The sequence below is a fragment of the Crocodylus siamensis genome, chromosome 1, assembly GCF_052110815.1.
Source record: "Crocodylus siamensis isolate JL-2025a chromosome 1, ASM5211081v1, whole genome shotgun sequence".
Classification (NCBI taxonomy): domain Eukaryota; kingdom Metazoa; phylum Chordata; order Crocodylia; family Crocodylidae; genus Crocodylus; species Crocodylus siamensis.
Genome location: NC_143395.1, coordinates 284,447,776 through 284,463,829, shown reverse-complemented (window position 1 = coordinate 284,463,829; position 16,054 = coordinate 284,447,776). Strand labels below are relative to the sequence as shown.

Sequence of the window (16,054 nt, the reverse complement as noted above, 5' to 3'; positions counted from 1 at the left end):
CCAAGGTTTATAAGTAAAGCAAGCTAGAAAGAAACAGAAATTCTATCATGTGACATTTTCTTGGCAGCTGTATCAAGAAAAGATTGGAAGGTCAAAGTTAAAAAAAGGTAGAATTTTTAGATCCACTAGGGTGAGACAGGCTTGAGAAGAAAGTTGCCTGGTTCAAATGAAGAAAGGACCTAAAACAGGAGCTGGAAAAAAAGGTAGGAACAGAGCTATTATGCTAATGAAATATGCTACCATGATCTAATAGAACAGGAGGAGGGAGGACCCTTTTTGGTAGGGTTGCCACCATTAGCCTTACGTCCTCCCCAAGTGCTACTTCAATCCCCTTCTTCTGACCAATCTGCTGCTCTGTTTTCTGCTCCCTACTCTGTACTTCCTGCTCGATCTTCTGCTCTGCTTTCTATTTCCTGCCCTATCTTCCCGTCCCCTCCCCTCTCTGCCACATGCCACACACAGAAATTGTTCTTGCCACTTACAGCACTTGTGTCACAGGTTGGCCACCCCTGTAATAGAACACAGTAATAAGACGGGAAGGTAATACCTGGCTCATCAAGTCTAATCCCCCTCTTTTTTTAGGCAATTACAGTACATCATCCCATTTCAGTAGAGTTTTCATCCTAGATATGGACCAGTGTGAGGAGGTAATGAAATAAATACTTTGCAAGTGGCTTACTTGGATATACATCTGCTAAAAGAGATGGAAAAGACTTTATAGATACTTTTAAAAAAGAGCTATATGGAAGATAAAACAAGGTCACATTTTCTATTTTGACTGTACAAGTCAGCTCAAAAGCCACAATACTTTATCTTCATCATTTTTTTCTTACTGTAATAGTCAGGATAATAATGTTGCAGAAAGAGAGAAACCACTAAGACAAATAAAGGTATTTGTCTTTAATGTTTTGTGATTGTTCTTACCCACCAGGAGGAAGATGAGATTTCTTTTACTTCTAGTCTTTTATCAGTGTGTCATGAAGAATGTTGATAGTAAGAGAACTTCAAATCCCAACTTCATTTTAATCATGGCTGATGACATTGGTATAGGAGACCTGGGATGCTATGGGAACAAAACTTTAAGGTATGACAATATGTTTTGGGGAAGTAGCACTACATGTTAAGGACATATATATTATATTTGGCTTAAAAGTAAGTTAAGACGTAAACATATTTTAAATTATTTTTATTTTATTATTGTTAAAATATTATATAATCAGTAATATTATTGTATACTCTATAAACATGTAATGCATGTTTAAATACATATTTAAACAACACAGTGTTTACAGTTACAGCAAGGTTCATTTTGCATGGAGACATTAACACAGTTTCCACAGCACAGACTATTTAACTTTGTTTTCATTTTCTTTCTGTGATCATAAGGAGATGCTTAGATAAATATATTTACACCAGTAAAGAGCTCTAAATTACAAACAAAACAAAACAAAAATCAATTATAGTCCAATGAATAAAAATATGATGGATAATTTTCTTTTAACACAATTTGAAATGAAAATTGTAAACAATATATTTTGGAGCAGTCTGTAATTTTCATGGGACACGTCTGTGCATGAATTCTTTTATCATGGAAAAGCTGCTGCACATTAGCTTCTACACAGCTCGTGATAGAATGGGACCTTGATCCAATGGCAAGGAGACCAAGACAACTTGGGATCTCATTCCACTTCAACCTTCATCCCCCTTTGCAGTCATTACAATTATTTAATAGATTTCATAGTTTTTCAGGATTGGAACAGACCTCAGCAGATTATCAAGTCCAACCCCCTGCCCTTGGCAGGAAAGAGTGCTGGGGTCAGATGACCCCAGCCAGGTGTTTGTCCAGTCTCCTCTTAAAGACCTCCAAGGTAGGGGAGAGCACCAACTCCCTTAGAAACCCATTCCAGATTCTGGTAACCCTCACTGTAAAGAAGTTCTTCCTAATGTCTAGTCTAAATCTCCTCTCTGTCAGTTTTTAACCATAGTTTCTAGTTACTCCAAGGGTGCCTTGGTAAACAGAGTTTCTCCTATTCCTTGCTGCCCCTCCCCCTCCTCCTCCCTCTGACAAATTTGTAGACAGCCACCAAATCCCCTCTCAGCCTTCTCTTATGGAGGCTGAAGAGATCCAGGTCCCTCAACCTCTCCTCATAGGACCTATCCTGAAGGCCCCTAATCATATGAGTGGTCCTCCTTTAGACCCTCTGAAAGTTATCCACATCCCTCTTGAAGTGTGGTGCTCAAAACTGAATGCAGTATTCCAGCTGTGGCCTAACCAGTGCTTCATACAGCAGAAGTATCACCTCCCTAAACCTGGTCACGATGCAGCTATAAACGCATAATAGAGTGTGGTTAGCTTTATTGATCATTTCATCACATGGTTGACTCATGTTCATCTTTGAGTCAACTGTGACTCTGAGATCCCTTTCTGCTGCTGTGCTGCTTAGAAGGTTATATCCCCCAATCTGTATATGTGTTGGTGATTCCTTCTCCCTAGTGTCACGCCCCGATGACCGGTGCACCCTTGACCTGCGAGCCTGGGTCAGCACGACCAGCTTGGCATGAGGAGGGGGATTTATAACCGGACAGGTGTGTGATAACGGTGAGCAGGAGTCAGAGGATTTAAACACAGCGTATTGGTTACACAGAAAGTTTATTTTACTTACGCTACTGATGTGATGCAGCGTAGGCAGAGGAGTTGATTTATTCAGTTACAGCATGCAGATATCATGTTACCCAACATTTACAGGGTGGGTAAGAGAGTTGCTTCCGAGCGATTCACACAAGCCATTGCAGTCTGCAGATTACCGAGAGCTCTTGATAAGAAAGATAACGACAGAGATAGAGAGATAGATGGGCTGGCAAGACGGAGGTACGCCAGAAAGATACGTAGGCGGAGAGATAATATTTGTTCACGATCTGTTCTTCTTGAGTGTATACACAGTTCTCTGCTTTGGGCGGAAGTTCTTTCAAAGTTATACTTGGCAAAGGTGACCAATAACTATACGCCAGGCATGAATAATTAACAAGTTGGCACTTGTCCTCTCTTTGTTTGCTCAGGTTTCAGAAAAAGGGGTGTTATTTTTACTTGAGTGGTACTGTTCCTGTTTGGTCACAGGATGGTGCGCATAGTATATTATTTAATTTTACAACTTCACTAAAGTAGTTTCATTTTTATTTGGTCACCATGGGTACCGATACCTTTTTTTGACATCACGGTACCAAGCTGCAATTTGTTCAAGGTTAGTGTCTTTCTTTTGTGTGGGAACTCAAGTGATTTGAAATGAGGCACGGACAGGGGTGTGTATATGCAACACTGTTAATGCAGAGGGATAAATTACAACTACAGAGTTTGTTGTGTTAGCCTCTGACCTTTTGCCATCTGACCTTTTGCCATCGGCATCTGAAATCAAAAACTTTGATCTTTGACACCTAGGTGCAGGACTCTGCACTTATCCTTTTTAAACTGCATCCTATTTTGTTGTGTCCGCTTTTCCAGCTTGTCCAAATTCACCTGAATCCGCTCCCTGCACTCCAATGTGTCTGCCTTGCCCCATAATTTGGTGTCATCCGTGAATTTGGACAGTGTGTTCTCTACGCCCTTGTCCAGATCATTGATGAAGATGTTAAACAGCACTGGCCCAAAGACCGAGCCCTGGGGGATACCACTGCCCACATCCTTCCAGTTTGATACCGACCTGTCCATCACTGCTGTCTGGGTGCGTCCCATTAGCCAATTTGCCACCCACCTGACTATGTAATCATCTACATCACAGCCAGTCAGTTTTTTTATGAGACTGGGAAGTAGCACCATATCAAAGGCTTTTATAAAAGCCAAGTATACTACATCCATGTCAACTCCTGCATCTATGCAGTTTGTGATCTGGTCCTAAAAAGGTTTGTCAAGCAGGCAGGATCTACCTACTATGAATCCATGCTGGTTGCCTTTCAGCATTACTTTTCCTGCTGGACTCACACAAATGTATTCCTTAACATTTTTTTCAAAGGTTTTCCTAAGGATGGAGGTGAGACTAACTGATCTATAGTTACCTGGATCCTCCTTCTTCTGCTTTTTGAAAATAGGGACCCTTTTCAAGTCCCCTGGGACCTGCCCTGAGTGCTCAGACAGTTCCATCAGTGGTTCTGCTATGACACCGGCCAATTCTTTCAGCACCCTTGGATAAAGATCATCTGGGCCTACTGACTTGAACACATCAAGCCTTCCAAGTGTCCCTTCACTAAGTCAACACTAACCGTTTGTGGGCTGGTGTCCCCCATGTGCCTGTCTATCATCCAGTTTGGTGATACATCTTTATCTGTGTTCAGGAATACTGATGCAAAAAACTCATTGGAGAGCTCAGCTTTGTCCCTCCTCTCTGTCACTAATTGCTCTAGCCTGTCCTACAGGGGTCCTATGTTATCCTGCGCTCTCTTTTTGCTTCCTATATACCTGAAAAAGGACTTTTTGTTGTCCTTAATTTTTGTTGCCAGTCTGAGTTCCATTGCTGCTTTGGCCTTTCTTACTAACTTCTTGCAATTGTGAGCCAAATAGGTATATTGCTCGTTGTTGGCTACCCCTGCTTCCACAGTCTGTGTGCCTCTTTTTTCATCCCTAGGCTTTCCTGGATTTCCCTGTTCAGCCAAGGGGGTTTCCTGGCCCCCTTGCCATCCTTTATGTGTAGTGGGTGGCAATAATTATAATCTCTTCTGCCTGTTCTTCCTGTTGAGGACATGCAGACCCAGGGCTAGGGGCTAGGCATGCTTATTATAGTGGTGACTTCTACTTGCCATGTTACTCTACCATGAAAGGATATATGTGGCTTTTCAGGATAGAAAGCATTGCCATCTGTTGTCCTCACCACATGCTGCTGGTGCTCCTGCTGCTTGGTCCGTGACTGCTTATTCATCAGAGTTACCCCTACTTATTTCACAGCTAACCTTCCCTGAAGGTCATTCCACTATTTGCTAACTGTGGATGTGCAAGGTAGCATTACAGCTCTGCCCCACATTTTATCTAATGACTTTTAAAAGCAATGGACAGTGGTCCAGCATAAAAAGGAATGCTGAGGAAGGCCTGAGACAATGCTTATTCTGTAGTATAGATGTTTTATCACTTTGCCAGGAAGTCAGCAAAAAATGCAGGTTCAAAGCTCAGCTGGGTGAAAGGGCTATAAAACCAATTTCTGTGGCTTCCTAGGAAAATTCCCTAGATACTTACTAGTGGGACTAAAACATGGGAAGGCCCTCTCTTTCCCTGCACCGTGGCAATATTTTTTCCCTAAATTTATCGTGCAGCCAGTAAGTGCCCAGCCAGTATGTAGCATACTGCACAAGCTCAGTCTAAGCACTCATGCTGATGGGTCTACAATCCAGAGGCCAATGCAGTGGCCAGGTACATAGCTAGAATACTATCATTTAGGAGCAGAACAGAAAATAGAATTCCACCTTAAGTGACTAGACCTGGCCTACTGCACATGCTCAGAAGCAATTTAATACAACCACATAGGCACAACATTTCATGCAACGGAGAGCAAGGGCTCCTATTACTTTAAGAATAAAGGTACAGCTCAGGGCCACTTGTACACATGATGAAATCGCCCTTTTTAGCAGTTTAATTGCCCTTTTATAGCAGTTTAATTACATCACACATTACACATGCAGTGGCATATTGTGGTTTAATTTTTTCACAATGTACATGTGCAATGGCATATTGCACTGTAAATGATGTTGTTATGTCATTTGCAGTGCAATATGCCACTGCATGTGTACATGAAGTAGCAGGAGGGTGACTGGGCAATGTTCCCTGTAAGGAGTAGTGATCAGTGAGTGTGCCACTTCAGTCCATGAGCACGCTGCTTCGCTACTGCCTCCCCCTTTCAGCACAGTCCACTGGTAAGTGTCCCAAAGTAAGTGTCCAGGTGGGAGTGGGCAGGGTTCAGCCACCACCCTTCTCCAGACTAACTGCTGCCCAGAGTTGTGTACTGGAGTGCTGTGGCCCAGCCATGGGCCAGACACAATCAATTGATAGAACTGAAAGGGACACTTACCGAAGGTAAGGTTCTCACTCCTCATGCGGGGTATGCAGCAACTCCTCCCCAAGGTGAAGCAAGGGAAGGCTGGGGGCTGGTGTGGGTTCTGCTGACTCCAGGGAACTGCTCCACAGGATCCACCAGCTCTGCCATCTCCGGGGAACTGCTCCACTCCCCAGCCCTGATGTCATGTGCCTTCTCCCTCACCAAGGCAGTGCAGGGGTGTGGAGCAGTTCCCCGGAACCAGTGGAGCCCGTGCCAGCCCCCAGCTCCCGTCTCCACCTCACCTCACCTCGCCTTGCCTTGGGGAAGAGCTGCTGTCTGCCCTACATAAAGAGTGAGGAGCTTACCTTCGGTAAGTGTCCCATGCTGGCCCTGGTGCCTCCACCACACTCTGCACCCAGCCTCTCTCCGGGCAGGTGCCCAGCATTAAAAAGTTAGTGCATGGCAAGATTTTTAATCGTCCGCGGCCACACACGCGTGCAGTTTAGAGGGAACCTTGTGACTGGGTGTGCTGGCAGCTGGAGAAGGTGGCAGAGATGGTGCACTGGATGCTGGAAGCCTGCTAAACCTGAGCTTGTGTGAACCCCCCTGGGCTTCCAGCACTCCATGCACTGCCCTCCACCACTTTCTCTGACCGCCAGCCCACCCAGCCACCCTCCTGCTGCCTCTCTGTGCTGCCCCGGGGGTAAGCTGGGTGTGTTGGTGGCTAGAGAAGGCACTGGGGACAGTGCATGGGAAGCTAGAAGCAGGAGGGCTCAGGGATGGATGTATTGCTACAATTTCTTACGTAGTAAACTAAAATATATATTGGGCGACTCGTGCCACCTTAGTCAAGGGGGCACATGCCCCCCCAGCAACCAGTCAGCAACCAAGGGGGTCCTCCCACAGCCAATCACACCAACGCTAGGGAGGCGTCCCCCATGGCTGATCACACTCACCTGGAAGCAGTTGCTTCACCCGGCACTGGAAGCGGCTGCTTCATTCAGTGCTGCCACTCCTCCTGCCTGCCCCCCCTGCCTGTTGCCTAAGTAGGGAGCGGTGCATGACAGGGGGTACACTAGGACTTTCAGGGGGTACACGTACACTGTTACATAGCAAACTAAAATACATCCTGATATACATCCATCCCTGAGCCCTCCATCTGGGCTTCCAGCTCCCCATGCACCATCCCCAGTGCCTTCTCCAGCTGCCAACATACCCACCTTACCCCTAGGGCAGCAAAGAGAGGCAGCAGGAGAGTGGGCTGGTGGTCAGAGAAGGTGGTGGAGGACAGTGCATGGAGTGCAGGAAGCCCAGGGGAGCTGGCAGAAGCTTGAGCTTAGCATCCAGTTCACCATTCCTGGTACCTTCCTCGGCTGCCAGCATATCCTGTTACCCTCCTGCCACCTTCCCAGCAGCATCTGAGTTGTGGGGGGGCCCGGTCCTTCTCTTCACAGTGGCAGTGACCCATGGGGATGCCCAAGTGGGCTGCTATTGGGCCGGGTGCTGCCCCAGCTTGGAGCTAGCACCCAGCCTGTTAGCAATCCACTCGGCTGACCCCAGGGAAAGTGGTTGCTGTGGAGGGAAGGATGGGGGCCCCCTGCAGCTTAGGGGCTGCTTGGCCCGCTGGCAGCTTGCTTCTCTGGGGGGGGAAAAAACGTGGCAAGGGGCCCAAGCCTTTTTTGTTTTTTTGCCAGAGTCTGCCTGCAGCCTTAGGGCAAACTGCCAGTATCAACTGAACCACAGGGGGCTCCAGTCCTCCCCTCCTTGGTGGCAGCATCCCTTGGGTGCTGGTTCCAAGCAGCTGAGGACCCATAGTCAGATCGCCCCCCTGGCCACAAAAAGGCTCTGCCAAAAAAAGAAAAAGAATCAGGTCCCTCGCTGTAACAGTGATGGAACCCCCAAACTGAAAACCAATTAAAACCCCACCATTTCAATTTAGGGAGAACTAAGCACATGTCACATGTACAAATAGCCTAGCAAACATTCATGCAGCACAGAAAAGGACTACTGGAGTCATCCTGCAAACTACAGGCACTAGTATGCAAGACTGCTGATTTAGTGAAATTAGCAGCACCAGGACTGCTTGTCAGGGATGCAGGTCATGACTGGGAGTGGGGGGAAAAAGGAGCCACATAAGTTAGAGCCAAGTCCTAGGGATTCAGTCTAGTCTTCACCTCAGGTAGAAAAAGAGCTCCTGTTAGCCTGAGCTGTTAAAGAGAAGTTGCAGGGAAGGAACTGTTCAACTGGCCTGTTACAAACTAGTCAAGGGGGATCAGCAGGCACTGGGAAAGTCTCTATTCCCCCAAACACTGCCAGGAGTGACCAGGAATAATGGTCACAAGCTGGCAGAGGGTAGATTTAGGCTAGATATCAGGAGGCACTACTTCACAGTCAGGGCGGCTAGGATCTGGAACCAACTTCCAAGAGAAGTGGTGCTGGCTCCTACCCTGGGGGTTTTTAAGAGGAGGTTAGATGAACACCCTGCTGGTGTCGTTTTACCCCAGTACTCTTTCCTGCCATGGCAGGGGGTCAGACTAGATGATCTACTCAGGTCTCTTCCGACCCTAGAAACTATGAAACTCAAAAGCAGTGGTTCTTAACCAGGGTGCCATGACACCCTGAGGTGCCTTGAGGTTCTTAGGTGTTAGCACTGTTTGGTTTACAAATATGTTTCTCAAGATAAACCCATAGATTTCAAATGGAAATCTATAGCTGTGTTTGTAGTGCGTTCCTTGCGACAGAAAAACAGCTCTCTTATTTCTCTGCAGTCAAAAAAAAAAGAGTGAAATACAAGAGCTTGCATTTTGCAAAGGCGTCCAAGCCTATCCTTTAGTCTAAAAAAGTTGAGAGCCACTGCTTTAAAGCCTGGGAGGGCACTAACTAAGTTGGGATGAATGCAGTGAGGCCAGAGCAGAGTCCAGATGTAGTCAGCTTCAGATAGGGAAGCAGGACAATTCATCCCCTGAACAAGCACTACCTGCAGCAAGCCCAAAGCTGTGCCTGTTTTAGCTGGATGAGTGAGGCAGTTGGGCCAGCCAGTCCCCTGAAACCACAGGTAATAGGTCCCACCTGCTCTACCCCTTAAAAGCCCAGCCCAGCCTCCAGTATCCTTGGCGAAGCAAAAGTGAAAGTCCTTGCTCCTGACCCTTTGTGTGCTTCTTGCTGACTTTCTTTTTAATCCAAGCTTCCAATTCTGATAGGACTATTGGCATCCCTCATTCTGGTTTGACCTCTGGCTCTGGCTTTTGGTTTGTCATCTTGGTGGACCCTCACCTTACCCTTTCTCAGGCTCCAGCTTTTGACCCCTGTCAGTTCTGACCTTAGCTACAGTTCCTGGTTCCAGTTTCAGTGCAAGGCCTCTCCATAACCCTTCCTCTGCAACCCTCACCCTTCCCCCAACCTGGATTGCATCTGTACTTCAGGTGCTTAACCACTAGGTCAGACCATCCACACCCAGTCCCTAACAGTTTTCTGGACTACCCTTTTCAGATCTGCAGGGCAGAACCCAGGGGTGGAAGTATGAATCTCACTCTACCTTCATAGGCCCTGTGATCCCCAGAAGCTTCTGAATCCCAGGAATTGATCACCCATTTTCCAGCAGGCAGTTCAGGGGCTCCAGGCCCTGGTTGAACAACTGCAGTGGGGAAAAAAACAGGACCAGTTAGGCTGCCTGGAGGAGGCCCAGCTAGAGCCTGGTGAATGCTGAGAAGGAACCTCCAAAATGAGAACGAAACCCTCAGGCAGCAGTGAGACTCAATTCTAGTGGCAGGGGCCATAGATGAGCCCAAAATCCTGCTCCCTGAGTGCTCCCTGGGGATCCAAAGACATTTTGGAGATTTCTAAATCTGTGCCACCTGCTGTTTATGCCGTGCCTCCATACCCAACCCACAATCCAGACCAAGGTGGAACTGATCATTAATCTACTTGCAGGGAGCATTCTTACCTGGGTATCCCCACTCCTAGAGACCTCCAGTCCTCTTCTGAAAGACTTGGACAGATTTTTAAATGCAACATCCTTTATGTACACAGACCCCATCAGCAGGAAGAGCTGATGCAGGGAGACCCCACCTGTCAGAGACAGAAGAACTGTCAATAAGCAGCAAACTTCTGCTTGTATTGTGGAGCACAAGGCCATTTTGAAGCCACTTGTCCAAACAAGTGCAGGTGGGGACCACTGCCAGAAAACTGAGGCTTCCAGCTGGGGTAAAGGGATCTTGACAGGGCAGCAAGGCTAGCATGAGGTTAGCCTTTGTATCGGGTTTCCCCAATCCTGGGTGACACCTTAGCTATTAGGTTGTTGGGCAGAAGGTTGGTACCACCCATACTTTACAATCAAGTCTGTGCTGCTTTATGTGCATCATCCTGTGCAGAATAGGACTGGTTTCTGGGACACACCAGGGGAACCTTATAAAATGCCTAAGGAGTGCCTTAGAAATACATACCATTATCATTTTGAGCCTTGACACAGATATTTGAGACGAGCAGAAACCATTGACTGAGTTGAAACAGGACCTGAGCATAAGTCTTTGAAAGTCAGATGATGCTTTTTCTTAGGTTTCAGGGAGAATCGTTTATGGTATCCAAGGTTTTCTCTCAGAAACTTTAGGTACTGTTGGTCTATGAGCTTTGATTTTACTATTTATTTATTTTAAGCTAAAGCAGTACAGTCTAGATGGAACATTTGTAAAGAGGATATATAACTGGTTCGATCATCATAATCAAGGAGTAGTCATCAATGGTTCAATGTCTGCTTGGGAGGGGTTATTAAGTTGTGTTTCCCAGAAGGTTGTATTGGGTCTGGTACCATTTAGTATCTTCATTAATGATTTGAATGATGGGACTGATTAGCAAATTTGCAGATGACACCAAGATGGCTGGAGTTGCAAATATTTTTTGAGATTAGGATTAAGATTCAAGATGACCTGTATTAAATGTAAAAATGATCCAAAACAGATTAAATTTAGTAAGTACAAGTTAAAATCCTGCGCTTAAGATGGAACAATCAAATACAGAAATACAAATTGGGAAATGACTGGCAAGGCTACAGCATTGTAGAAAAGGACCCAAGAGATATTAGTGGGCCATAAAATGAATATAATCCGACAGTGTGCTCTTTTTGCAAAGAAAGTCAGTACGATGCTTGGGTTGCATTAGCAAGAGTGTCACTTGAAGACAAGGGCTATGCTTCTTCCACTTTATTCAGTATTAGTGAGGCCTCACTGGTTCCATTTTGGGTCATAACACTTCTTCGAAAGACATAGACAACCTGGAAAGAATCCAGAAGAGAACAAAAAATAATTAGTGATCTAGGAAAAGTGACTTAACAAGAAAAGGTTGAAAGAGCTCAAATTATTTACTTTTTAGAAGAGGAGGCTGAAGGAGGATTTGATAATATTCTTCAAATAGTTGAGGTATAGCTATAAAAAAGAGGGTGACAGATTATTCCATATGGCTGCAGGGGATAGGAAATATTAATTTTAAATCACAGCAAGGGAGATGTAGATTGGGTATTAGAAAGACATTTCCTTCTATTTGGGTAACTAAGCATTGGAACAAATCACACAGAATTTATGGAGTTTCTGCCTTGAAAGTTCTTTAAGTGTACATTAGACAAACACTTGTCTAGAATGGTATAGGAAGGGTTTCTTTCCTCTGAGCAGAGGTTGGACTAGATGACCTCCTGTGAGCCCTTCCAGCCCTACTTTTCTATGATTCTATCGTTTCAGTTCTCAAGTAATCAAAATTATTTGTTACATTATCTTCCTCCAGGACTCCCAACATTGATAAGTTAGCTAAAGGAGGAGTGACATTCACTCAGCATATAGCAGCATCTCCACTCTGTACCCCAAGCAGGGCAGCTTTTTTGACAGGCCGATACCCAATCAGATCAGGTAAAATAAATTTTATTATTATTTATCATTCTTTGAACTACATTTTTCTGGTGTCTCTGTCTCTGTTTCAGTGCAGGTTTATTTTCTTGGGGTCAGGGCAGTGTCCACTAAGTCTCAGTGCTGGGTATGCCTGGTCAACATTTGGAATTCTATTTTAGCCAAAGAAGTTTGGTTGTTTCAAAATACATTTTTCTGCATTAGAACAAAAACTAGAAATTGTGAAATTTCCCACAAAAAAGAAATCTTATAAAATGTTGAGGGGAAAACATAATATTTTGATTTGACTTTTTCCAAAATGAATCATAGCAGCCAGTAACCCAAATTCCTGGGATTCCTGACCCTGCCCTAACTCCTAGTGATTCTCTTTCCCATTGCCTACTCCAGAGTTGTATCCAAGGCCAGCCTAGAGAAGGAGAAGCAGATGCAGCCCAGAGATTCCCAGTTCGGCACAAGGAGTTCCCCAGAGTCAGGGAAGTTTCCAATAATGCACTGGGAAACTAGGAAACCTTAGTACTCCAGCTTGAATTAGGTTTTAGGGTTCCTAGGCTTCCAAGTTCATAGCAAAGACCTGGAAAGCCCTGTAGCTCCCAACTCCAAGGCAGTCATTGTGATGTGGCTTCCCCAGAGGCATAGAATCCAGAGATGTTCCTACCTTGTTCTCTAAGCAAGATTGCCCACCACTGAGAATTTCCCACCCATCTACCCACTTATGTCCAGTACATGTATTTCAAGGTTCATATGTTAGCAGAAAATGGTTCAGCACAGCCCCAAGAGCATACCGTGGCACCTTGCACTGTGTTCAAATGATCACTGTTCTCAGGTTTCCAAAGGAACCATGCCTAGTAGCCAGGGTCTCCAATATCTAAGCATATGATTCAGCAGAATGTTGTCAAGGCTAATGTTTCTATGAAATGTTTTAGCTTTAACTCATCAGGATTTTCTAGTCTTCTTTCCATGTATATCTCTGCCATGTTTTCCTTCTTGCACTGTAAGAATCATTCTATATACATGCAACTTTAATTTTTACATTTCCTGCTTTTAAATGCTTTATCCATCTACAGCCTGATAAGGTTTTGTTTTGTTTTGTTTTGGGATGGTTAACCATATAACCTTAACATTCCATTAACATACTCTTTAGCAAAGAACATCATACATTAATCACATCGCTTGTTCATTAGCGATAATACATTTTCTGTTCTTCCTTCTGGGAATAAAAGCAAAGCAAGTCTCTTGGTTCTGCTTAATATGCTCCTGTTCATTCAAATCAAATAACACGCTGCAGCATCAGTGTCAGTTGATAGAATTTGTGGGGTTCTGTTTCAAAGAAAAGCAATATTAAAGTATTATAGGATGCACCACAAGCAGGCCATTTGCCACTGTTACACTTGCTTTTATTTCTGAAAACCTTGTTTGTTGAGCTGAAATTTGATCTGCCCAGAGTCTCATTTAATAACTTCATATATCTACAAAATAGTAAATGAGCTTTTAATTAAAAGTATAGAAGCTTCAAAATGGGGAGAAGTTGCAAGCAGCAGAGAGACAAGACTGGATACAGAAGATCTCTGAAGTATTAGATCTACAGTGGCCAAACTGCAGCTCGCGAGTTGCACGTGGCTCACCGGCACAGTACTTGTTGCTCTTGTCCCGCTACTTGAAGCCCTGCTCAATTCTCCAGGGACTGTTGTTTCAGGCATAGGGAAGGCCAGAGCAACTTGATGATCAGCACCCTCCTCACTCTCTCACTGTGTCGCTCACCACACCCTGACCCTCATTTCTCACGGGGTTGCTCAGCACCCTGCAGCCTCCCTCCCCACTCTCTCACTGGGTTGCAACCCCACTTCCCCTCCCCAAGCTCTTGAATCTAATGTGGAGGATTGGATGTGGCTCCCAGTATGAGTAACTCTGGTCATCTCTGCATTAGATGCATGGTAGAAAATAATTAAGTGAGATTCAACTTGGAAAAAATTCAGGCTAATAGACCTGATGAAAAATAATCCAAAACACAAATATTGAACAGAAGGCAAAAACATGGAGGACAGCAGCAATGGTTAAAACATGTTTTTAGTTGCTGGCAGTCAGAGCAGCTACAGTAATGCCAATAGGATTTCATTGATTTATGCCATATGACAACCTGTTATCTTAAATGCTTCTTCAAAAATCTGGTTTTTTAGATGACTGAAAGTACCTGTCATTTTAGTAGTGACTTGTATCTGAGATTTTAAAACACTTAGAAATATGTATAACTGCATTCCACAATATTCCTTTTACAATGAGTCACAAAGATGCTATATTATGTTACCAGGGTGTTGGTTATAGCTGTGTTGGTGTAAGGACATAGACAGACAAGAAACATAAATATGCCAGGAGAAGAAATATAAAACCTGCCAACATATCTCCACCACTCCCACAATAACTACACCATCAGAACCATCACCATCACCATTACCACTGATCCTCACTGCCACGAAGTTGCATTTTCACACACCTGTATTTTGCACATTGCCTTCTATTCTATCCAGGAGATTGGATAGACCAGCAGACTCCCTTTATGCCTGAAGAAGGGTGTTAGTGCCTGAAAGCTTGCAATGAACATTTTTTCCAACTATTTAGTTGATCTAATAAAAGATATCACATTTACCCAAAGAACCTTGTCATATTATGTTACCCAAATTCATAGAAGAAGTCAATAGCAGTTCTGGGAATGGAACCTTGAAGTGTTGATCTCCAGGTCATCAGTTTAATGCTCAGTCATTCTGATGATAAGAAGAAGCAATTAATTAGGCAAGCCAAATGCTCCCCTAATGTACTTGGATGCATCATAATATGGACTACAAAAAGAGATGTTCTTGCTTCTTCGATAGCAGTAATCATTTGAGATATTTTATGTGCATTTATATACTTTTTAATAAATGATCTAACTGAAAGACTTGTTTGTCATTTACATTTCTTAGCAGTCAGTAGTAAAATGTTTTTCCAGTGTCACCATTAAACCCCGCCCCCCATAATGGATGAAACATTTTTTCTCTTCATTATCCTCTTATGATCTTTTTCTTTTTCAGGAATGGCTGCATTATCACAGATTGGTGTCTACTTATTTTCTGCCTCTTCTGGTGGGCTTCCTTCTGAAGAAATAACTTTTGCCAAACTTGTGAAGCAGAAGGGTTATTCTACTGCCTTAATAGGTACAATTGCTTACACACACGCGCCCACGCCCGCGCGCGTGCACACACACACACACACACACACACACACAGATAAATTGTCATTTGTTTAAATCAAAGGACCCTTCCAGATATGCAGGTAAATAAAATGATGGAGTCTGATGAGCAATCCACACAATTATGCATCCTGCCATGCCACATGTACATGGCAGAGCTGTGACTGTGGGACTGATCATCTGATCCCGCTGTACCTTGTTGCTGGTGCAGGGTAAGCCCAGAATCATAATTCCAGATTACCCCCGCACCAGCGAGTAGCAAGCTCCCACAGCTAGCAGTCTCATTATCTGATCCAGGCTTCCATCTGCAGGGGTGTATGTCGCCACCCATTCAATTAATGGCGTGACAGGGACAAATTTATTACACAACAAAGTTAATACACAATTTTTGTGGAATAACTTTGTGGCTTATTTTTTGTTTTATGATGCCATTAATTTTCTTTAACATAGACTGGGTTACAATTTAAGGTGTGCTTAGGTGGTTAGTCACATGTTACGTATAATGTGGCAGTGGCCAAAATCACACTAACTTTCTATAGTTCACATTGTATTAATCAACACATTACATTTCCCTATATAATGCAACAGATTTGCTCTTACAGGAGACCTGAGCATATTCAGAGAAAATGTATACATATACAAAGCACTTAACAATTTGGCTGACTCTTTGTATTGAAGTAATGCATGGGGGTCCAAATCGTGGTTCTGAGTCCCAGTTTACAAAAGTATCCCTAAACCAGGACAGGATACTTTTAACATAACCAATTCTGATACATCTGTAAGTATAGATATAATGCAGGGTTATAAGTCAATCATTTATTATTTTGAAGTATATAAAATTAAAATATTTTGAAGTGTACTTTAATAATTTGGCAACTGAGGCACTTCAGTTAGCTTAGGTTGAGAGGTTTTTTCTGAACTGAATACATTGAACT

At 44.0% G+C, this 16,054-nt stretch overlaps 1 protein-coding gene across 1 annotated transcript in view; it reads left to right on the top strand.

Annotated features, from left to right (window-relative positions):
* The window catches only part of STS (steroid sulfatase), a 179,677-nt gene that overhangs the window by 33,054 nt on the left and 130,569 nt on the right, over positions 1–16,054 (top strand). The window contains exons 2-4 of the mRNA XM_090064043.1: positions 932–1,084; positions 11,781–11,902; positions 14,962–15,084. Of these exons, the coding sequence (XP_089920169.1) occupies positions 932–1,084; positions 11,781–11,902; positions 14,962–15,084 (398 nt within the window). The remainder of the gene's footprint in view (positions 1–931; positions 1,085–11,780; positions 11,903–14,961; positions 15,085–16,054) is intronic.